General features: G+C 55.9%; 1 protein-coding gene across 1 annotated transcript in view; it reads right to left on the bottom strand.

Annotated features, from left to right (window-relative positions):
- SLIT1 (slit guidance ligand 1) overlaps window positions 1-23,428 on the bottom strand; it is a 61,943-nt gene that overhangs the window by 14,287 nt on the left and 24,228 nt on the right. The window contains exons 5-14 of the mRNA XM_064663072.1: window positions 3,408-3,479; window positions 3,218-3,289; window positions 2,723-2,794; window positions 2,242-2,405; window positions 1,693-1,840; window positions 1,154-1,225; window positions 815-886; window positions 641-712; window positions 376-519; window positions 54-217 (exon numbers count right to left, since the gene is read on the bottom strand). Of these exons, the coding sequence (XP_064519142.1) occupies window positions 54-217; window positions 376-519; window positions 641-712; window positions 815-886; window positions 1,154-1,225; window positions 1,693-1,840; window positions 2,242-2,405; window positions 2,723-2,794; window positions 3,218-3,289; window positions 3,408-3,479 (1,052 nt within the window). The remainder of the gene's footprint in view (window positions 1-53; window positions 218-375; window positions 520-640; window positions 713-814; window positions 887-1,153; window positions 1,226-1,692; window positions 1,841-2,241; window positions 2,406-2,722; window positions 2,795-3,217; window positions 3,290-3,407; window positions 3,480-23,428) is intronic.

The following is a 23,428-nucleotide window of genomic DNA, read 5'->3' as shown; positions in this document are numbered from 1 at the left end:
TGAGGACAGCCGTGCCGCAGGGCACCCGTGACAGGGATGGGGACAGGTCTCACCCGAGCAGCGAAACTTCTTGCTCTTGATCTGTCCGATGCGCTTGTTGGCCAGGCGGCGGGGGCTGGCACAGCGGGCACCGCTGGTCTCCACGGGGTTGGCACGGAGGAAATCTGCCAGCCACTTCAGGTTGCAGTCACAGATGAAGGGGTTCTGGGCCAGGTGCCTGTGCCAGGGACAGCGGGTGACACACTGCCAGGGACAGCGGGTGACACACTGCCAGGGACAGTAGGTGACCGCCAGCTCCAGCCCTGGCTAGCTGTCAAGATGCTTCCCCTGCAGATGCTCGCCTGTCCAGGCATCAGAGTTAGCAGACGCACTCACAGGGTCTGGATGGCCCGCAGGGAGGTGAAGGTGCCCTTGGCCAGGCTCTGGATCTTGTTGTCATAGAGCGAGAGCAGTGAGAGGTTCTGCAGGTCCTGGAAGGCGTCAGCCCGTACGCAGTTGATCTTGTTGGCATTAAGAAGCCTGGCAGGGAGAGAAGGATGTGAGTCTGGGAACCCCCTTCACTGCACCATGGGTGTTGGGGACCTCAGCCCTGCTTCCTTTTGTCCCCAAAAAGCATCCCATGCAGTCACTGGTGCCTTACAGCAGCTGCAAGGCAAAAAGTCCCCCGAAGACACCCTTGGGGAGGTCCGTGATCTTGTTGCCATACAGCACCCTGGGAGAGAAAGGCTGGTGTGAGATAGGGGAATGGTGTGGGCCATGGTTAAGGGGATGCAGCCCTTAAGGACACCCCACCCAACCCAGTGTGGGCACTTACAGCGAGTTCAGCGAGCGCAGCCCCTGGAAGGCGTCAGGGGCGATCTCCGAGATCTGGTTGTTGCTCAGGTCTCTGAAACCCAAAGGGAGAAGGTGGCCTGGTCCCCTCTTCTCTTGCCCAATGTCCCCATCCTCCTTCTGGGCCCAGGGGACCACCCATAACACCCAACATACAGAGCTGAGGGTATTCAAGACCCACTCCAGTGCTGCCACATGGGGCACCCATGTCACAGGAGGTGCCCCATACTCATCTGACTCAGGGGCTGCCGGCTTGTGGCAGTGACCAGCAGAGCAAAGGGTGTTGGGGTTTGAGATGAGCTAGTAGATGCTGCACACTTACATCCTCCGCAGCTTCTTGTAGGGGGAGAAGGCACCTGGAGGGATGGACTTGATGCCATTGAGTTCCAGACGTCTGCAAAGAGAAGAGGGAGAGCAGAGGGCTAAAGGGCTGGCCAAGCCCCAGCACCCCACTCACAAGGCTGGAGGATTGCAGAACCCCTAAGGTTGCAGCAAGTTACTCCACAGGTGTGGGACCATTCTGCCCAGAGGCAATTTACATCCTGTGGTTGGGGCCTTGTCCATCAGAGAGGGGTGCCAGGGGTGGGGGGAGCCTTGGGTCTGGGGGGACCTGCTGATAACCAGTGCTTTGTGTGCTGTCCCAGCGGGGGCTTTGCATTATAATTGGATTCCCCTAAGGAGATTATTTCTCTATTTACATTTTTAATGCAGCTAAATCCAGGGCTAAATCTGGGCAGTGTGAGAGAAGGGCAAGGAGGGCCTGCCACCCTGTGGGGGGGCTGAGCTGCAAGGCTTGCTCCTGTGTCCCCACTGCCTTGAGCCACCCAGAGCCCAGTGGTGATGGTGTGGGGCCATACTCACATCTCTGTCATGGTCTCGGGCAGGTTGGCAGGGATGGCTGTCAGCCCCTTGCCCCGACAGTCCACGATGCCATTGCTGCAAGTGCACATGGCTGGGCAGGAGCCAGAGGACAAGCTGCAGAGTTGGGCACGTGCTGGGTCCGTTTGTCCTGCCAGAGAAGCAGCCAGCATTGGAATTGCAAAGAGCTGGGCCAGGTGAGCTTGTGGCAGCACCCAAAGAAAGGGACCCTGGTGACAGCTCAGTGTGCTGGGACAGTTTGTGGCACTTTTGAACAGGTGCGTGAGGTCCTGGTGCACCCCAACCCCGTGCAAAAGGCACACAGCTCCAAGGGCTCAGACTGATGCACTGTCACAATGATAGGGTGGTGTTGTCCCCATATTGTCCCCACACCAAGGACTGTGCTGACCTGAGATGAACCCACAGTATGTATCCAGGCTCTGAGCTGGGGCACGTGGTAGGGAGTGGAGGTGGGCTGCACCGACAGGACATGCTTTGTCTCCCTGGCCCATGACCCTGCCCTGGCACCCACCACCTCCCTGTCCCCCTCACCAGAGCAGCTGAACTCATTCTTCTGGATCTCAGCCACATTGAGGCCACGGAGCTGGGCAGGAGCAGAGCACTGCGTGAAGAGCCCGATGGTGGGACGCTGGCGCAGCCACTGCGAAAGCCAGGCCAGGTGGCAGTCGCAGAAGAGATGGTTGGAGTGCAGGCGGCTGCAGGTGGACGGGGCAGTCAGCAGCCACAGGACAGCTCCTGCCCACCCCACTGCTCTCTGGCTGCCTCAGCCTGTATCATCCCAAAGGATGAAGAGGGAGAAGTGGAGGAGCCCAAGAGCATCTACACCAGTTGCCAAGGCCACCTTGCTTGGCAGTGCTTGGGGATGCTCTGCAGGGGTATCCCCTCCATTCCATCCCCACAGTGCTGTCCCAGCACTGCTGAGCTGCCAACAGCAGCAGCAGAGCTGTGGCCAACCCACTCAAGACCAGGAGGTCCCTCCCACCCCCCTGGCCCCTCACTCATCTACACTCACAACGTCCGCAGCTTGGGCATGTGGTTGAAGCTGGACACGGGGATAGAAGTGATATTGTTGTTATTCAGGGTCCTGCAGGAAGACAAAGTGGGGCAGGTCAGGGTGGAGAGGCTGTAAATAGGAACGCAAGATGGTCCAGGTGACACCAAACCCCTGAGAGCAACAGCACACACCCACACCCTGGCACAGGGTGAATGGATTGAAAAGCACAGGCTGGAGACAGCCCAAACGCCTAGGCAGGACTTGCTGCCCTTTCCAGGCTTCTCCTCTCCACAGCCCGCTGCAGCCAGGTGGCCTCTGGGGCAGGATTAGACCCTGGAGCACAGCTCTGCAGCAGTGGTACCAGACCCCTGCTCAGCCCCTCCTTGAGGCCAGGCAGAAATGCCATGCTGAGGATGTCCCTGCAGCACCTCAGCAAGTGGGGACATCCAGGGACACCCTCACCCCACATGGGGCTTGCAGGCTGGAGGCTCCAGCCGGCCCCTGGCCACTTACAGGACCTCCAGCCCCCGCAGGGCACGGAAAGCTCCATCCTCGATGCAGCTGATCTGATTCTTGTCCAGTTGCCTGAAGGAGAAAATCAGAGAGAGAATTGATGGGACAGCCCAGGCAGAGAGGCTTCCAATGCCTCCTGCCACCAGACCTGACCCCAAACTCCCTCATGCCCAACACTGCCGTGACTTACAGGTTCTTGAGGTCGGTGGCTCCACGGAACGCTTTCCTGGGGATGGCCTGGATGAAGTTCTCACTCAGGTCCCTGCAGAAGAAAGAGGCAGGAAATAAAATGAGCAGTGCATGCAAAGCATGATGGCCCATGGGAGCAGGGCATCCACAGACAGGGGCATGCCCCAGCACTCTGTGATTCCTCAGGAGCTCTGATAAACTCTAATTTAGCTTCAAGTCCTTGGCTGATGATCGGTCTGCTGGCTGTCCTGAGGCAGGTCCAGCTCTGTTCATGGTGGCTGAAAGTGAATGGGGCTCCCTGGGCACTGCTGTCCCTGGCTCAGACAAGCAGAGCTGCATGGCACAGCTCTGGGAAAACCCTCCATACATAAATACTCTCTGACTGCTATAATTACAGGTCCCTGCTGATTAACTGGTAATTACACTTAGTGGCTCCAGGAGGCATTCCCATGGAGCCTGACCTGCACTTCAGAGGGCACAAATAATCGGGTCATTACTTACTTCATCACTGCACGACTGTGTAATCACCTGCTCTGCAGTGCCAGGGCACGCCAGGCCTGCAAAGGCTCTGTATTGCAGGGCTGGCAGCAGATCAAATTCCCTACCATGCCTGTGCTGGCTTTTAATTAGCATGAAGACCAAAAATCTCACTGTAAGTAGGATCTGGGTGGACTGGCTCAGTTCTGGGAGGACCTGCCTGTCATATTTGTTCCCCGTGGCTCCCAAACAGCCATTCCCTCTCCCATAACAAGGGTCAGGAGCTCCTTTGAGCCGCATTGCCTGCTCCCAGCCCCATGCCAGCACAGTCCTGCTCCAGCCACCCCTGAGGCAGGAGGTCACGTCCCCACCTCCTTCCTGGCACAGGGAAACTAAGGCACAACATAGTATTTTCCCTATGCAAATCCATGCAAGTCCATGGGTGAGTGAGGAGTAGGACCTGCACAGACTAAGTATTCCCCAGCATGACACAGTCCAGACAAACACCCCCATCCCAGTCCCAAGAGGTGGTCTGGGGTGTCCATAGATATCACCATTTCACACTCAGTGCTCACCAGCTCTGCTTCAACATAACAAAGCCTGTTCACTACTGACACCCTGGGGCAGTTGGGCTGGGTCAGGATGGAGGCACAGCATCCACGTTTCTCCCCATGCCCTCATTTCCTCCAAAAAATGGGCTCAGCATGGCACACAGGCTACTTGCAAAATACCTGGAAGTCTCTAAACTGGGACTTCCCCTCAGCCGAAAGCTTCACTGCCACAACAAGAAAATGATCCCAGAGGGAAGCACCAGCATCACTTGCACAGATGTATGAGGAGAAGCAAAACACAAGGACAGTGGGTTTGCCTAGCAGCAGGTTTGCCATCTGGTGGGACACCCAGCCACCAAGGAGATGCCATCCGGTCCCAGTGTGATAACCCTGCCCCCTGCACAGTTTGCGCATCGCTCTGGGTCGCTCCTGGAGAATCAAACCCGGCTGGCAAAACATCATTGCTGGGGAAGAGGAAGTGAGATGCCACCCCTGAAACGGTCCAGGCTACTGGAGAAGGAAAAGGCCACCTTCCTCTGCGAGCAGCAGGCGCAATTTCACTGCTACCCACGTGGCGGCACTGCCAGGCTGCCCCGTCTGTGCTGCCTCCACTGCCTTCGCCAGCTGTTCCCAGAGCTCTGGGATGACACCTCCTCCTCCTCCCCGAGGGGATCAGGGTCCCCTAACCCTCTCCAAAGGGGAAGGACCTGACACCTACAGCAGCCCCTGACACCTTAGCACTCCTTTGGATGCATACGATTTCTTCTTGTACTCTGTTGGGGATGTGATGAGCCTAGGAATTGCACTGACCTTTCAGAAAAACACACCACTGCACCAATTCCTCTTTTTCCCAGAAGGAATCCCTTAGAAAACTCTTTTTGGAAAAGATAGAGAGCAACATCTTTTACAGGGGCAGACAGTGATAAGACAAGGGGGAGCAGTTTGAAACTAAAAGAGGAGAGATCTAAATTACATGTCAGGAAGAAACTCTTTATTGTGAGGGTGGTAAGCTGCTGGAACAAGTTGCCCAGAGAACTTGTGGATACCCCATCCCTGTAAGTGTTCAAGGCCAGGCTGGATGGGTCACTGAGCAATCTGATCTAATGGGGGCCATCCCTGCCCATGGCAGACAGTTTGAACTAGATGATCTTTAAGGTCCCTTCCAACCCAAACCATCCTATGATTCTATGAACCCTCCAGGTGAAGTTCACCGCTCTTCCTAGCAATGCATTCAGTGCATCACATTCCTTCTTGGCATCTGCCTGTCCTCCAACATAAAACCCATCACGGAGATAAGCACAACACTTCAGTGCTCTACACCCCTCTCTCCCAGCTCTGGTGCTGCCTGCCTGGGCAGGTCCTGCCTGCATTTTCTTTTGTTCCCCAGTGAAAAACTTGTGTTTCTCCGCTCGCAGCACATGGGAGTCCCAGCGCGCCCAGGGAGTAAACCCAGGCGTCTGTCTCCAAGCTGCTCATTTACAGCTCGCGAGGGAAATGCTGCTAGAAGGTTGCAACTGACTTTGCGAGGCTTCTCCCCTTCACAGCTTTTTGTGACAGTCACTGATGAAGTGCTGCCGTTGGGGGTACCGAAGCCAAGAGGGACAGACGCTGGATGCGAGGGTTTCAGCAAGGCCCCGGCACCGGGCTTAGATTAGATTGCACGGTTACACAGCTGACGACACCGGGACAAACACATGCTTTGCCTGTGGGATCCTTGGGCCCCGGCATTGGAACAAGGCACGGCCCCTTCCCTCCTGGTGTTTCGTAGCTCCCAGCTATGTTTGCTTTACACTTTGGCGCGGAAGAAACAGCAGATGGCACGGCTTCTCCTCGCTCCACCGCGCCGCTCTCAGCACCCGCGGCGGCTGCATCGGTGCCGCCTCACAACCCCGCCAAATACAAATGTGTTGTTGCCATCGCATGTGGAGTGCCAGCTTGCAGCAGTGACCACGAGCACTGACGGGTCTGACAGCCTCGCTGGGGACCAGCTGACAGACAGGCACAGACAGAGGAGGGGGAGTTGCCACAGCCGCCCTCGCTGTCTTTTCTGGTTTCACTTCCAGGTATTGTCCTAAAGCTCCAATTTTGAGAGTTCCTGGTTATTGAATCCAGGGGATGCCCAAACAGCCAGCCCATTCACAGCACCACCATCCTCCCATCCCCGTGTCATGGTCCCAGGGGACGATGCAGCTGGAGTTTGTCTCTGCATGGCCCAGGTAGCCCCAGGAGTGCAAAGGGGTGAGCAGGTGATAGAGAATACCTCTGTTCTCAGGCTCACCTCCCACAGGTATTTTCTGACCCAGCAGATGTCTGTACAACAGCAGCAGCCAGCTCCAGCCCACAGCTGTGTGGTGGTGAGAAGGTGGGTGCCCACTTTTCTTCTATGTCCCCCGAAAGCCTCATGGCCAGACTATATCCATGCAAGTCCTCCCTGGCTGGGCAGTGCGAGGGATGGTGGTGGTCAGGGCTTGGGATTTTGGGGGCTTTCTTACACCCCACTGCCTGGTCCTATTGTGTGCATGATGGCTTTCGGCGCAGTATCTGTGGTAGATCAGGATTTGCCCCGGTGCTGCCTCGCCTGGCAGCCACAGCCCCATCCCACTGTCGGTTCCCGGGGAGGCTCGGCGAGGAGCCAGGCGCGGCGACACGGCTCCTCGGGGCTGGCAGGGGCTGGGCGGCGGGAGCCAACCCCCCAGCGCGACGCCCTGCCCGGCGCTTAGCGGGGCGCCCGAGCAAAACTGTTCGACATGGCTTCCCAGTGGGGAGCCCACTCAGCCAAACAAACCCCGGCAGCCTTAATCTCCGCGGCAAGAGCCCGGCGGGCCGGAGGGCGGGCGGGAAGGAGGGGGCCGCAGCGGGGCTGCGGCGGCCGGGCGGGGAGGCCGGGGCTATTACCACGCTCTCATTCTTTCGGCTAATCCTGACTTCACACTTTAACCTGATTGAGCCTTGTTTGGCGAGCCGGCTCCTTGCGCGCCGTGTGAGGGGATTAGGGCCGGACGCAGCGGGGAGGTAATTGCTTCCCAGCGGCGCTGGCCCCGCATCCTCCAAGCCCCCCGCCGCCTGCCAAGAGCGCTGGGGCGGCCTGGCAGCCCTCTGGCAAGGCTCTCCCCTCGCCAGGCATCCCGGCTTGGCAGCGGCCCCCGGGGCTGGCTCTGTTGGTGGTGCAGAGGTCCATCCTGTCCGGGGTCAAAAGCCACAAGGGCACCTTGTCCAAGCCAAAGTTGCATCCCGTGTCATGTCCCAGCCATACTGGCAAGGACTGCGGAGCCACACTGCGGAAGGGGAGCGACTTTCCGCCCCGGCAATGTCTGCACGCCCCGGGCCAGTTGTCGGCTCCAGGCAGGTGAAGCACAGGGGGGCTGCTCTCCTCTTTAGTCTCTTTTCTCCCCAGCATCCAACTGGAAACTCGTTAGCATCCCGTGGTCTCTCAGACCCTCCCCTACTCACGGGGGCAAATCACAGGCATTAACCCTTCAGCCGCTGCCATCGCACACCTCCCACGACAAAAATGCATGGCAGGTCCCTGCTCACAGGCTGGGCACTGCCCCAGACACTCCACTCCACTGGTGCTGGGACCAGCCACTGCAGGCACCAGCTCAGCCACAGCAACCACCCACCATGCCTCGAGCAGACAAGGCAGCTGCCCTCGCAACCAAAGCCACCAGTTCTGGGCAGCATCGGCGTTTCAGGCTGGGACAGGTGCTCCCCAGAGCCCTCACCGATGCTGTGCTAGAGAAGGCTGTGCCAGAGCACACCTTGCATTTCCCCAAGCCAAAGGGCCTACCTGAACTAACAGGCAAGGACCACGGAACCAGCACCTATTAAGCAGCCTGTTGTCTCAGATCACCCCACACATGCTCTTTGTCCGGGCACAGCCTGTCCAGGGCGGAGGAATGAGCAGACACAGGGCTGTCCTGCCAAGAGCGCTGTTCAGCCACCACCTCCACTGCCTGACAGGTGACAAGGGGTGAGCTGAAGGGACAGAAAGACTCTTGCATCACTCAAGATCGATAGACTGATCAGCACTTGCATTAGTAGCCCAGAATCCCCCAGGGGTTTTACACTCATTTCTCAGGAAACTTCCTGTTTCTGCTGCATCCACTGCTTGTGACAGTATTGGCACCTGCAGCCCTGTATGGGGGAAGCAAGTTTCACCCACATGTCCCAGCTGCACAGACCACTCAAGGTGAGGCACACGAGTCCCCGGTGCTGCAAGGACCCAGTGCTCAAGGAGCGGTGTCCCCAAGGGGAGCTGCTTGCTGAAGGGTCAAGGCAGCCACCTTGCCACTGCATTAGCAGGATGCTGGAGTAACAAGGCAGAGTTTTGTCCACTGTGTCACCTGCCCCAGTCCCCAGTGCCAGTGTGAGCGGGACCCCACAGCCCCCTCTCAGGTTCAGGCTCCTGTGGTGATCCCACAGCATTACATCACACTGTTTGATTTTTAATGGGCTCCGCTGGCCCAGCTGCCGGCACCAGTCCATCCTGGCCAAGGGGGATGAGATGGACCTCCCACCCTCCCCACCCCATCTCACTCCACCATATTCAAGGTCATGCATAGCCTGTGCACTGCCTGCTACCCCCTGTGACCCCAGCCCTGAGGCTGATGGTGTTTGCACAGGACAAAGTGGGATGGCAAAGCCTAATGCAAACAGGGTGCAGCATGGGGAGCTCAGTGTGAGCCCCTGCCACTCAGGAAAGAGATTGCAGGGTCTCTGGAAAAGGCACCTTTGCAGGGGCCAGAAAAGGAAATGGGAGAGGATGGGACAGGGTCCAAAGCAGGATGGTATGGGGAAAAAGGAACATTATTTGCTGCTTTTCACAATACTAGAACAAGGGATGACCAACACAATCATGAAGGCAGGTTTAAAGTCATAACTAAGAGTGACTCCTCCAAATTAGGAGTTGTTAATCCATGCAACTCCCAGTCACAACCAGCTCAAAAGGGAAATTAATCAAAGCAAAGTGCAGAGAGGCACCTGCCATGCCATGCTGTGGCAAGGAACACCTGCAGGCGAATGCTCAGGAGCTGACTCCTGCTGTCAGGAAACAAGCTGGGCACACCTCTGGTAGCACCACACTGCCCAGTGCAGGCTGCCAGACACTTATGATGGCTTCACCACTGCTCTGCCAGCAAGGTCTGTCACACACCAGGAATCACTTTTCCTGTCAGCCTGTTTTAGTGGCAGGTGGAGATGCACAACCCTTCTGCTCCCCAGGGCAGTATAGAGACGTCAACTGGGGTCAGCCCAGTGCTGGCACACCCAACCAGGGCAGGGTACCAGGGTCCCCACTCCAATCTCTGCCTGTCTCTTGTCCCTGCCCCTCCTGGACAGGGGCAACAGTGAGCCAGGGGAAGGGGGGGATGGCATGCCGCTCCTGCAGGGGTTCAAGGGGGAACAGCTGGTTGCTGTGAGGAACATGCCAGGCTGGGCGGTGCGGCACAGCCCTCCCCGCTGGCAGCCAGAGCAGAGTGGTTCATCAGGCAGCTACAGCCGCCAACAATTGCATGCTGAGTAAATCGATGGGATATAATTGGACTATTAAGATCTCATTATCCTCCTGGCTCCGGGTGCCGCAGCCCACGGCGAGCTGGGGGAGACCACAACCTGCAGCCACAGAAACTGCCTTCTGACCCAGACAGCCTTGATGGGTACTGGGGACAAGGTGCATGGAGCTGAGACAGTACAGTGGGGATAAGGATGGTGGCAGCAACCTATATTCAGCACAAGAGACATCTCTGTGGCACAGCAAAGCATTGTGCAAAGGCAGGGAGGTGTCCCTACAGGGGTCCTAGAGATGAGGACATCCAGCCATCCTTCTAGCCACCAGAGCTGCCTGAAAGCCACCACTGGCCTCTCCTGCCCTGAGCAGGGCTCCTGGGTGGGACGGGGAGTTTGGCCTCTGTGTGCATTTCCATGTGTACCTCTACCCCATTTCTGCTGAGAAGTGGGGCTCATGTCCCCAGCTGTGAGTTGCAGGGCCCCCATGCTCTGAATCACACAGGCTGCCCAGCCCTGGGGGTCCCTTTCCCTTTGCAAGGGCTGTATCCACATTCATCACCTACTTACACACCACCCATGGCATGTGATGTGATTACAGGCCATGGGGTGGTCCTCCCAAAGGGATCAGCATCCTCAGCATCTCTTGGCTTCCAGGATGATATACCAGGTCACATCCACTGAGGTCCAAGTGACAATAAATAATAATTTCCCTTAGGAGAGCTGCCCTCATCCCTACCTGAGGCTTCTTGTAGTAATATTTCTTTTCTCAGAACCAGCAAAAGCGATGGATCAGAGCCTTATATATATCCTTATACCCTTATATATCCTTATATATAAGGACAAAACAATCCTTTGCTGGAGCAAGGCAACACACAGCTAGACACCATGGCACGCGGAGTGTCTCAGACCACAGACCTCAGTGACACAAGCCCAATCAACAAATTCTGCCTGTGCACTGTGTCCACACAGCAAAGACTAAAGATGAACAATGGCAGAACAGGGAGCAATGCTTCATGCGTGCCACCCTACCTTCCCAAAGCCTTCCAAAGTGCCATGCTGACCCCAGGCTCTGGCCCTGGTGCCTTCCCTCCCCGGAGGTGCAGATGCTTCCGAAAACATTAAAGATGGAGAGGTTTGTTGCTTGGACAGATGAGCAGAGCATGTGTAAAAGGCAACATATGCTCATGGCAACAGTTAGTGAGAGGAGTCCCAGCCCCAGCATGGTGTTGTTGACTTAGCAAAACATTTCAGGGCACACATAAATCTCAGTGGCTTCAAAAGGATGCTGCTGACCTGTGCCATGACCTTGGGCCACTGTCTTTACCAGAGCACCAGCAACTGACCCCAGCTGGTATCACCCAATGGTGCCACCACAGTTGCCTGCATTGCCGAGAGGGCACACGGGGGATGCTGAGACATATGGGTGCACGTTCCATGGGTAACACCAGTAGCCCCATGTTTGGACACAGAGGAAGTTCGGAACATGCAATGTCCACTGCGAGTGGGATGATCTGAACAGGGAAGGCATTTGCACAAGCCGGGCTTTGCCAAGCAGCTCTCTGTACAGGGCTAAGTGGTGGCTCTAGTCCAGGTCCAGCAAGGATCGGCTCCTGCGTGGGCCGCGCAGCAATGCCAGAGCCGCAGGACTCGGCCTCCACGGGAAGGAGGATGCTATGGGAACAACGGGAGCTGGCCAAGGAAAAGAGGGGAGGGTGGGAGGGAGGGGGAATAAAGCATCTGCTACACACCCTGGAGCCTCTTCAGAGATTGAAACAAGTTAAAAGCAGAAGCTTTAATGGAAACACAAGTAAAATAACAAGCTGCAAACCCTGCATGCCTGTCACCGCCCTCTCCCCACACTGTCCCTTTGTTCCAGCAACCTCGTTATCAGCAGGAAGGAGAGCCAACATGAGGCTAAAGCACTGCATCAACTCTACATCCTAAAGTGCCTTGAGAGAGCCATAGCACTCGCTGTGTCCAGTGCCCTGTGGTCTGGCAGAGCCCAGGGTGAGCAGGGGGTTGCCCTGCAGCCCACATGCCAGAGTAGCCAGCCTGTCACTTTCTGCAAAGGGACCTGCTGGGTGAGGGCTCGTCCCCTCCCCTGGCTGGACATGGAGTGTTAGAACTGCAGCTGTCTGGCTCACAGCCGTTGTGTCCCACTGCCACTGAGAGATGAGGCACACAACTGGTGGCCCCATCACTGCATGACCTCCTGCTTTTCTGCATCCCTGCTTCTCACCACCTCCAAGTCCCCTTTGCCCTGGTGTTCAGCAAGACTTTTCTCCTCCCTCATTTCATGTTTTTGCTTCTGTCTTGCCCTCTAGTAGTGGGAAATCCCTGCATGAACCCTCCACCAAAGCACATTTTCTTTCCAGCTCCCACACTACCCTCCAGCCTGTGCACCTACTTGCTTCACATTTGCATCGCCCAGCATGTTCCCCCCACACTGCAAATTAAAGGCAGCCCTTTCCCCAGGGCTGCACACCAGGCCCTTCAGCCCTGCAGAGGGAAACTGCTGCCCAGTGCTCACAGACCCAGCACATCCCAGGACACCCAGCAAATCAGGGTACCACAGCACAGCAGCTCCAGAGCTTGGAGCAGAGCAAGCCAGGGGGTGGTGGCAGGGATTTGCTGGACCCTATGTGGCTCTACCTCCAGCAGACAACAGCATGCCAAAGCAAGACCCTCCTGTGCAGCTCCAGGACAGTTAGGACAAGATTTGGTCCTCCCTCACCCCATCATGACCCCATGCACGACTGTGCCTTGCCGTGAGAAGTGCCAGGCTCCAGCCCTGCGCACCAGGAAGCCTTTCATCCTCCAGCATGCAGTGTGTGCTCCCTGCCTGGAAGCTCCCGCCCGAGAAGACACCCCGAACTTGATGCTGCAACACTCATCCAAGGTGTAAATGAAAAAGCAAACAGCTCTTCTGGAGAGCCAGCCCTGAGCCCTGTGGGGAGCTGGCTGCAGCTCTTGTTAGCAAGCTCATCCTCTGGGTTTGCGGCACTGTGGAGCTCAGAACTAATTGACTCCTAGGCTCTGAGGCTTTTAATTGCTAATAAGTGTGAAGCCAGCCCTGCCAGCCCTCCTGGATTCCTCCGAGGTGTGAATGAGGCTGAGCCAAGGCTGAGCCAAGCTGAGAATTGCATCCCGGCTGTCCCAGATCTGTCCCAGATACTGGTGAGCCAAGAAGTGATGCTGTAGATCTGCGATGCTGCTTCTCAGTTTTGCAGGTCCCGGGACAGCAACTGGTCCCAGCTTTCAGAATGGCTAAAGCAAACTCCCTATGGGATGGAGGATGCTCTAAAACCAATGCTGAACCTTACAAGACTGGAGTTACTTGATTAGATGCCCTGGCATAACTAAGGGTCCTTCATACTCCTCATGCTCAGCCCTAGCACTAAGATGGGTAAAACTGTTGCCCCAGCAGCAGCTGTATTTCATTGCCTGGCTTCCTGAGAGCACTTGGGAGTGACCACAAAGCTGGCAGTGGGATGCAAGGTGGGAGATGCATTTCAAGATGAAAAGCATCAGGCTCTGTTGGCAGCCAGGGTGGAGCCAGTGGGACATTTCAAATCCTGCCTAACAGCTGGTAAAAGAGATGTGATTTTACACAGGGCTGGGAGGAAACAGCTCTGATAGAAAAAGGGTCCAATGGGAAAGGAGGGTGGGAAGGCAGAAGGGAACAAAGGCTGCGAGAGTGCCGGAGCACGTGAACCAAACACAGGGGCACATGGCAGGGAAAACCCAACAGGCAGATAAAGAGACTCCATCCTGTGTGAGACACATCAAAACCGGGATAAGAACTACTAGAACAGCAGCAAAGCCCAGCTACAAGGCTGGGCCTAGGCTGGGGCTGCCCTTGCCCCAGTAATGTTGCTCCCAAGAGGGTTTGGGAGAGTAGCAGCCAGTCATGGCCATGCCACAGAGAGCTGCACCCCAACCCACAAGGCTTCCCTCCATGAAGCAGCTCTTTGAAGAGCCTCTGGCACAAAACCACACTGTGGGTGCGGGGAAGCCTCTGCCTGCCGGCGGTTAGTACAGCTGCAGCCCCCATCTCGGTCATAAAACACAGCCGCCCACAGACCTCACCTGTGCTGGGGATCAACAGCCCCTCCTTGTTTTGGGGAGGCAGAAATGAGTTGCTGGAGGCACATCTGGGTGCTCCTCCTGCCTTTTCCCAATCCACGCATGCATGGAACCTTGGAGGAGTATCAAGCCTGATAGCAGCAGCTAACCACAAGGCACAGACTGGGGAGCCCTAGCCCTGAGCTGCAGGCACCTGGGGGTCTCACACGGACCTTCAGCCTCCATATTAAAGCTCAGGTGATGGAGCAGCCCCACACCCCTTGCAGCCCCACATCCCTTTGCAAACTGCCCTGAGGTTAATTATCTTTGGGGTTAATAACGCACTTCTTGTCTCTGCTCCAAGTGCATCTGACTCATGGTGGGGACACTGGCTCTGTGACTCCAAGAGCCCATGGCTGACTCTGCCCTGTGGATGTGCGTGAACAGCCAGGGGCTGTGTTACCTGCATGTCCACAGCTCCTGCCACAGCCTGACTGAGCTCAAGAGCAGCCAGGATTGCAGTGAGGATTCCCACTGAGGGAAGAGCCAGGAAAGTCTGGGAAGAGAGGGTGGGACCCTTCGCCCTGCTTGGCTCAGGGGGTCACTCCTCACAGCTCCAAGGGAGCTGCTGGCTGGGGCTGGAGCTGCCAAGGTTGCAGCCAGCCTCCAGCATGGCTGTGCAGGTGGCCTGGCGCTGCTCGGCACGGCGGCAGCTCATGCTCTAGGACCTGGGGAGAAGAGCTGCCGAGGCTGATTACCCCTGCCAGAGCAGGCCTGGCAGGTTTATTTTTAACAGTTCTGATTGAAGCTGTTTTCCTGTTGATATTTACACTCCTTCATCATTATCGGCTCCCCAGCTTCCAACCGCCAAGATAAAAGAGGGGATGAAATCTCCCGAACAGTGGGGTCCTGGCTGCAAACCCCACAGACAGGGAAAGACCCAGACCAGTGCAGCTGGGCAGATATTGGCCCCCTTGGAGGTGGGTGGCCAGGAACCCCATCTTACAGTGAGGGCATTACAGACTGGGATCCTGCCAATGGATGCAGCAGGAACCATCTCAGGGCAGCCTGGGGAGTGATATGTGTCATCTATCACTGGCACCATGGCTGGATTACAGATGCAACTTTGGGTGCTGGTGCCCCCAGAGATACCCATGCTCCTCCTCACCCAACGGTGATTGGCTCCAGGTGCTGCTGGAGCTACAGCTGCTGGCTGGGGACAGCAGAAGAGTGAGCTGCCAACCCTGGTTGCATGGTCTACCATGAGCTACCAGGGGTGGGTAAAGGGGCTCAAGGGAACAAGTAGGGCTTGGACCTCCAGCATGATCCTCTGAGATGGGAGAGGTGAGCAGGGGCTGTGCAGCACAGCCTGACCCTCATCCTCCTTCCTATACTGCTGTGGGAAGGTGAGTAATGCAATGCAGAGACGGTAGTGGGACTCCCATCATGGCCAGAGCTAGGCACTCAGATCTGAAACCCTCTTTTTTCCCTAAGAAACAGTCAAATTCCAACACGTGCGGGCTAAAAATACACTCCAGTCTGCCCAGGACTCTGCAAGCTCTTACATCTCTTGGATGATTCATATTTTGTCAGATTCCAGATCAGTTTTGAGATTAAAAATACCAGGTTTGGTAGACAAGCATGTCACAGGCCCCAGAAGATGTCAGAGCCCTGCAGAAGGAGGCTGGAGACCTGAGGTGGGAGATATCCTGCTGCAGCTGGGATTGCAGGCTGGGCACAGTCCCTGCCATGGGGAACAGCTGTCCCTCACCCCATGGACGGGGAAAGCCCAGCAGCAGCCCTGGATGGGTACACACTGCTCCAAGTCCAGACAACTGGCACCAACCCTGCTGCATCCCAGAGCAGCCCCAAAATGTGGTGGATGCATGGGAGCTTGCCTCCAGCTTTTACTTAATTACCTTCATGGTTATGAAATCGTCAATAACTAATTAGACAGCCCCACTCCTTCCTAATATGCCAGAAGCTGCTTCCTAATTAAATATTACAGGGATTTAAAAGCATTTCTGACAACATATTACATATGTAAAATACTGTGAATTAGCCAGCTCCCACACTGAAATCCTGCTCAGGAATGATGCAGGGACCTGACTGGGCAGAAATCCGGGACATCTTTTCAAGTAAATTGGGAAAAGGGCCCATTTTTCTGGCAAAGAGGGTTTCTCTCAGGGTTGGAGATTGCCAGAGCACAAAGGAGACAGCCCAAAAACGCCTCTATGTGTCCCACCACCCCCATGAGCCGTGTGAGCCTCCCAGCAAAGGCAGTTGGGATGTAAGAGGGCTCCCGCTTAGTTAAGCAAACAGTAATGCAAGTGTCGGCGAGCCTGGAGATGAGATCCCAGGAACCACCGCTTGGAGAGGAGCAGGTGCTTCCTCATATTATCAGCCCATCCACCTGCCGAGGGGGGAGCAGGAGTGGGGAGCTGCTCAGTACTAGAAGAAAGGAGCTCTGAGAGCCAATTTCCATCCAACCACAGTGCATTTGATGTCTTGTGAAGTCGAGTTCACATGTGCCATCTCACCTCTGCCTCGCATGGGGAACGGGCTGGATCCTCCCCGGGCACACACAGCCCAGCTCTGGCTGAGCATGTGAGCATCCCACAGCATGCAGGGATCCAGCATGGGATGAGCCATACTCATTGCACCCCTCTAGCCAGAATGGAGATGGAAAAAAAAAGGGCTTGGGTTTGGACTTGTCCTCATGAGTAGGGGGCCAAAGTTCCGCCGTATTGCTTTGCTCCATGCACAGAAAGTTCCTGTGCTTCAGTCCTCAGCACCGGCTCGGTGTGAGCCCAATTCAGCACTGAGATGGAGCCATGGGGACCATGGGATGGGGCACAGGAGGGCTGCAGCATCCCCCACCATAACCTGAAGGCAGGAGCCCAGCCCAGCGCAGCTTGTGTCTGCCCTGGTGCCAAGCTCTTCCCCTAACAGCAAAGAAAAGAGCAGGCAGTTTGCAAGGGGAAAGGCCGGGAGCAAAGGCAGAGAACACCACCAGGTAATTGCCTGCAAACTTAACTGGGCTTGCAAGTGGGAGCCGCAGTGCCAGGCTTTGAACAGGGCTGTTTCATGTGCCTGGTGCTTCTGCTGCTCTCTGTGCCTTCCAGAAGACATGAGAGACTGGATGAGGACAGAGGCAGTGTTTGAAATTCACACTTCAAAGTTGCTATCTGAGTGGACTGGCCTGTATCTGCTGCACAACTGGAGGCAAGTCAGGGAGCGGGAGGGTGAGTGGGGAGACAAGGGCTCATGCTCTCAGAGCCTTTAATGCCGGGATCAATCGCCCGCTCGGGGATGCTCTGCTGCAGCAGAGGAGCTGTATTCAACTCCTTCCTTGCTCCGCTCCCATGTTGCAGCTTGTACTCAGGGTAACGCTGGAACACCCTCAGGCCTGGGGCTCGGCACACTGCCACACTGCCTGGGAGTGTCTCCCCTTGTGCCCATACGCTGTGGCACACATAGTGCAACCCATCACCCACTGCAGCATGTCCACACACCCTCCGGCATGCAGACACGCTGCACATGCACATGCTCTCCTAATTGCTCCTTAACTCTCAAGCCTTTGCCATTTTTCACCCACCGTTGTGCCAGCACACCTGGAAAAGCAGCACCCTGGGGAGCAGCAGAGGGGAGGACATGGCCCCTCCCAGAGTCCAGCCCATCTTTTAGGTCTGGTGGAAAGACCAGTGCAATGCTCCTCTGCTAGCAACACTACTTTATGTACACAACCCAAGGAGCACTCTGTGGAGGAAGGAAGGAAGACCCTGGTGCCCCACCACCAATCCCAGGGATGCAGATGTTTAGGCCCAGGTTGGCCCAAATCTGCACGCTATGCCTGGACTCTCCTTCTAATGCTCTCCCTGCAAAACACAGCAGGGTTGAGTGTCTAAGTACATCAAAGCCAGGCTTTGAACCAGCTTAAAGAGGCACCCTGATTTTAATCAGACTGCCCACACCACTGACTACAAGATCCCCCTGAGCCATCTGCACCCTCTCACATGGCATTTCAGAGGCTCGTAAAGCACAGCCAGAGCGCAGACCCACCAGAGCTGGTAGACACGGGGGCTCTCTAGGACATGGCTCAGGGGATGGATATGCTGCATTCAGCTTCCAGCCAAAGGACAGCTCTAATCCAGGGAACTGACCCTCTTCCAGGACTGCCAGCTGCTTCCCAGGGACTCAGCAGCATCATCCCCCTTTTTCCAGGGACAGATTAGGGCATAGGGACAGCATGCATCGGTGTCCATAAAGCCACGGGCCGAGGACCACTCTCCCTCCTTCAGCCCCTGGAGAACTCCCGAGTCTCCCAACCCTGCCAGCCGAAAGGCTCTCCCATCTGCTCTCTGGAGCCACAGCGTCTGGAGGGCTGGGCAATACCTGCCCCTTCCCCGCCAAGGCACCACGGGGTGGGCAGCCGACCTGCCGAGCTGGGACATCCCCACTCACCCCCGCGACCCACGGGCAGCTGCCTGAGCGAGCATCCCCCGGCTCGCGGGTGGCTCAGGCAGTGTGGGGCTGGGGAGGGAGGGCAGCTGCCCACCTCCCCCGGGAAGGGTGTAGGACAGCCAGGAGGGGACAGGCGCCAGCCAGACCCACGCCGAGGAGTCACCAGGCACAACGGCAGTCGGGTGCTGGCCGCATGCTGCTGAGGACCAGCATGGTCAGCTGGTGGATGGGCCCAGCAGAAATAGGATCCCACCGCCCATTTTGCCCCTGGAGAAGAGGGTTTGCAGCAGAGCCCGCCCTGTCAGGCTGCAAACAGCCTCTCTTCTCCTCATTATTTTTTCACCGCAAGAACTATCTTATACCTTATCAATAATTCACAGGTACAAACGATAACGTTCGCTGTCATGGTCCGGGAGCCACATGTTCCCGGCGAGGGGGAAGGGGCCGGTTGCGATCGCTATTGTTAACGCCTGCGGAGCTGGGGGGGGAGACGGGAGGATAAATATTTAACACTGTGTCTCCGAGCAAATGTCCATGACCGAGGGCTGAACATGGGTTTTACACAGAGCTGCTCCTGCCCTTGAGAGAGTCATTAGCATGTTAAAAGCCGTCAGAATGGGGCTGATGGAAAGGCTCTGCTGGAGGGACCCCCAGCGCTCTGCCTGGGGGCCAGGAGGGATGCAAGGGGCTTTTTGCTGCTGCAGAAACATGGCGATCCCCATCCTGTCCAGATTTCCCCGCTCCTGAGCACAAAGGCCGTGCTCTCGGCTGCCCGTCGAGAAGCATCCCCTGCTCTGCCTGCTGCCACATCGCAGGGCGTGAGGGATGAGGCACCTGGAGGTAGCCCGGGGCTGGTGGGTGGCCGGGGCAGTTCATTGTGCAGAGGAATTACAAAGGGGACACAAAGAGCCACACACCACATTTTGTGTGAGCTTCCTCTCCCGGGCAGCCCGGGCCTTTCTTTTGCCATGTTGAGGGTGAGCTTTCTGTGTAAATCCCCGGGGCATGGCAGGGGAGAATAGGTGTCTTTGTGAAAGAGGATGGAAAATAAAGGAAAACAAGAGAAGCAAAAGCACAAAACCCACGCCCTACAGTGGCAGGCTGCAAGGACAGGAGCACAAAGATTCCCAGAGGATGTAAAGACAGTCCTACAACTGGGGGATCAGGGGTCGACAGGCTGCGAGGGCACACGGGCACACAGTGCCCTACTCACGGGGGCACCGATGACTCCCTGCAGCATCCCACTGCTCTGTAAGCATTGTCCCCAAATGTGCAGCCAGGGTGCTACTTCCCCACAGCCATGTCCCCAGCTACAGCCAAGTTTCACCTTCTCACTGTTCCAGGTACAATTTCGGCGGACTGACAGACAGGAAAACCCTATGCCCGGATAACCCAGGAGCGCTCTGTTTTGGCCTTGCTGTCACAGTCACTTCTGGCATCTCTCTGCAAAGGGATGGCAACAGGAGAGGAGGAGGTCCTGTCTGGCTCTGCGGAGATGGGGGCGTGGGAGGAAGAGCATTTGTGATAGGCAAGGGAACAGTGTAGGGAAGAGACAACATCTTCAACCACCACTGCTATTTGCCCTGTGAACTCCAAGCCAGAGCCCTTGCAAAAGCTCAGCCAGCACCTAACCAGGCAAAGTACTGTGGAGCTCATAAAATGAAAGCAAAGCTGTCTTTCCCTTTTACTGTGCTAGTAAAATATATCTCAGCCTAAGATGCTCAGACAGGATTGCAGTGCAGGGGTCGGGAAGGCCATGGCTGAGCATCCCCTGGGGAGAGCGTGGGAAGACCGGCGCCAGTGGATCTCCCCCAGCCTGGCTGAGGGCAGGAAGGGCAGCCTGGGATCCCCTTCTGGAAGCCCTCAGGCTGTGGCAGCCCCATACCTACCAGGAGATATGCCTGCTCAGACATTGCTTCACATCATCCCAGATGGAGAAAGCCTCCACAGCCAGCTTTGCTCAGCCAGCCTCACAGGGCAGGGATGCTTGGGGGCTTTGAGAGCAATTAAGGACCTGGCCTGGGTTGGCAGCACTGGACTGATGTCCCCAGTAAACAGAGAGGGACACCAGATGGGGTGCCATCCATCACTCAGAAGGGGACACTTTATCACTGGGACACCTCTGAGCACTCAGTCCAGACCCAGAGCCCTCCCTAGGATTCCTGCTCCAACCCTGACACTTCCAGCTTTCACCGTTGGGAAAAGAAGTACAATCTGCTTTGCAACTTTAAAGGACATCCAATTCACCTCTTCCCAGCTGAGTGTTCAACGGTTAATTGCTCTCTGTTGTGAAAAAGCAGAATTTAATTCTAGCCTGAATTCGTCTGGTTTCAGCCTCCAGCTACTGAATGATTTTATGCTTTTCCTCTTTTTCTTTTCATTTTTCTTTCCCCCCCCCCAAATTAATGAGGTGCCTACAACCAGGCTTCTCTCCATGCAGGTATGCAGAGAGAGGTATAAATTCCCCTCCTAACCTCCTCTTGCATACGCTAAATAGGCTGAATTTTTTAATTCTTTTCACTGGAAGGCAGGTTTTCCAGATCTCCAATTATCCTGTACTTCCTCTTTGAGCACTTTCTAATTTCCCAACATCTCTCTAAACTATGGACCCCGAAGCAGAAACTATGCTCAGCAGAGGCTTCCCTGCTGCCCCCCAAAACGGCAACCCCCTGGTACCCAGAGCTACCCGCTCATCCATCACTCCCCCAGCTGCAGCGCTTATCCCAGAGCAGGCTGCTGCAATGGCTGCTAAGTCCTTTTCAGTGTAACCACATCCCCAGACACTGTTTCCCGTCTTGTAGCTGTGACCTACATTTTTTTTTTCCCCAGCTGCGTGACCTTGCATGAGGATGTTTTCCAGTGCAGGTGTTTCAGGCAGAGCATCCCACCAGACCGGCATCCTGCCAGCAGCACCAGTCCTGCTCCTTTCACCTATTGGCTCATGTTTCCTCCCAAACTGAGTTCTGTGACATGCAGGTGGTTTCTTCCCTGGCTACATCACGTACACCACCCAGCTGACCCTCAGCTGGTGTCAGACAGAAAGAGGAGGCAACAAGAGACCAGGACACCTGGGAGGTGATTGGCAGAAGTCAATATTGCCGCCAAAGATCCCAAAACCACCGCAGCTCTGCGGAGATGTTGAACATCAGTTCACCATCATCGGACCCCGGCTGCACCCTGCCAGAAGTGTGACTGCTGCAATTCCCCCCGGGAGGTCTACCAGGAAAGCACACTGTCAGAAATGCTACACTGATTTTTGCAGAATATTAATGTTTTCATTGCAATATCCTCCAGGCAAGAGTAAAATGACTTGCAGAAGTCTCGGTATATCATGTCAGCACAGTCGCTACTTATCAACCCAATTTGTCAGCTCATCAAAAAAAAATGATATCAGGTTTGTTTGACGAGAGCAATTTTCCATGTGGATTGGCATTAATTATCCTTTAATTCCTCCCTGATTGCCACCCGTATCGTTATTGTAGTGGGGATCAGTGTCAAGCTGGAGGCAGAGGAGTGGCTGCTACCCAGGCAGAGGCATCACAGGGATCGTCACTCACTGCACCTCGGCCCCTCCAGTGCTGTGGGAGTTAACGACCTCGCCCTCACTCTGGAGGTGACAAAGTGACTGATGCATAAAAACTGTCACATCCCTCCCTACACAGTCCAGGTCCTGGGCAGGGGCAGTTGCTAAGAGACAAGACCAGGATGAAAGGAGTAAAGAAGGATGGGGGATAGGAAGGTCCTGTCCTGAGGAGCAGGCTCAAGGCCACGATGGGGAACTTGAGCTACCTGGGCAAAGAGCCATGTTTGTGCAAGCACCTCTGTCAGAGCTGGGGACCTGCCTGCCCTATGAGTCTCTTTCCTCAGGCAAGAGGAAGCCCTGGCCACTAGCACGGGCTGGGGCAGCCCCAGGAGAAAACAATATTTGCTTTCTCTCCAGTTAACCCTCAGGCTGAGGAATGCAGGGTCACCACCTCTGTAGCTCCCTGGGGAGGCAGCTGTGTGTGGAGGGACTCGGGGATGTCCCCTTTCAGCTGTGCTATTTATTTTCTCAATATTTGTGGAAGGAAACGAGAGCTGAGGGTGGAGGGGGATGTGGGGCCAAGGATGGGCTGGGAAGATTGGCAGACAGAGCATCGGTTGAGGGTCAGCAGAGGATGGAGGCCAGTCAGCAGACCAGTGCTTCCCAACTGCCCCATGCTCTCTCCTGACACCCTGACAGGACCCTCCTCTGCCACTATTCTTATGGATAGGGAGTGTTGCTGTGGATTTCCCTCCTGTGCCTTGCCTCATCCCCTGGTTCAGCCATCTGCTCAGATGCAGCCGGACACACCAGAGCAAACCACTGCCTTCACAAAAATCTGGTTTGGGGTGAGCAGAGTCGTGCCCACCAGGAACAGGGCTTTGCCAGCTTTCAATAGGAAAAAGTCCCATGTGATGCTCACTTCTATTAAACTTGATGGGCTCTTCTGTAACCTGCTCCCCTAAAAATCTGAAATCTCCCACAAAATTATGTGCTGTCCTGCAGCACAGATGATATTCCCAGCAGACAGCTGGCTCACAGCTTGTGTCCTGGTCCTGCTCTCAGCCATTAATAAAACTCAAAAGCAATGACCTTGCGGTCCCCACCAGTGCCACTGCTCCCCAGCAGCCCTTTGCTCCCATACTTTTCATCTCATTTGGGATTGATGTGCTTCCAATCTGGCCCTGCCACCAGACAGGCTGTGAACACACAGCTCTGGCACCATGTAGCAGGTCTGGAAGAGAATTCTGGCCATCAGTGAGAGGCACAGCCCTTGGAGAGACAGGCAGGGCTGTCACCATGTCTCTAACCCCTACAGATCTGGGAAATGCAAATGGCAGGGCCATGCAGGCAATTTAGTTCCTGTCTCCAGGACTCAGCTTTCCATCTGTAAATATGAAAAAACCACGCTGATGTCTGCATTGGTGGGGAAGTTGG

The sequence above is a fragment of the Pseudopipra pipra genome, chromosome 8, assembly GCF_036250125.1.
Source record: "Pseudopipra pipra isolate bDixPip1 chromosome 8, bDixPip1.hap1, whole genome shotgun sequence".
Classification (NCBI taxonomy): domain Eukaryota; kingdom Metazoa; phylum Chordata; class Aves; order Passeriformes; family Pipridae; genus Pseudopipra; species Pseudopipra pipra.
This window is presented reverse-complemented; position numbering and strand designations above follow the sequence as displayed.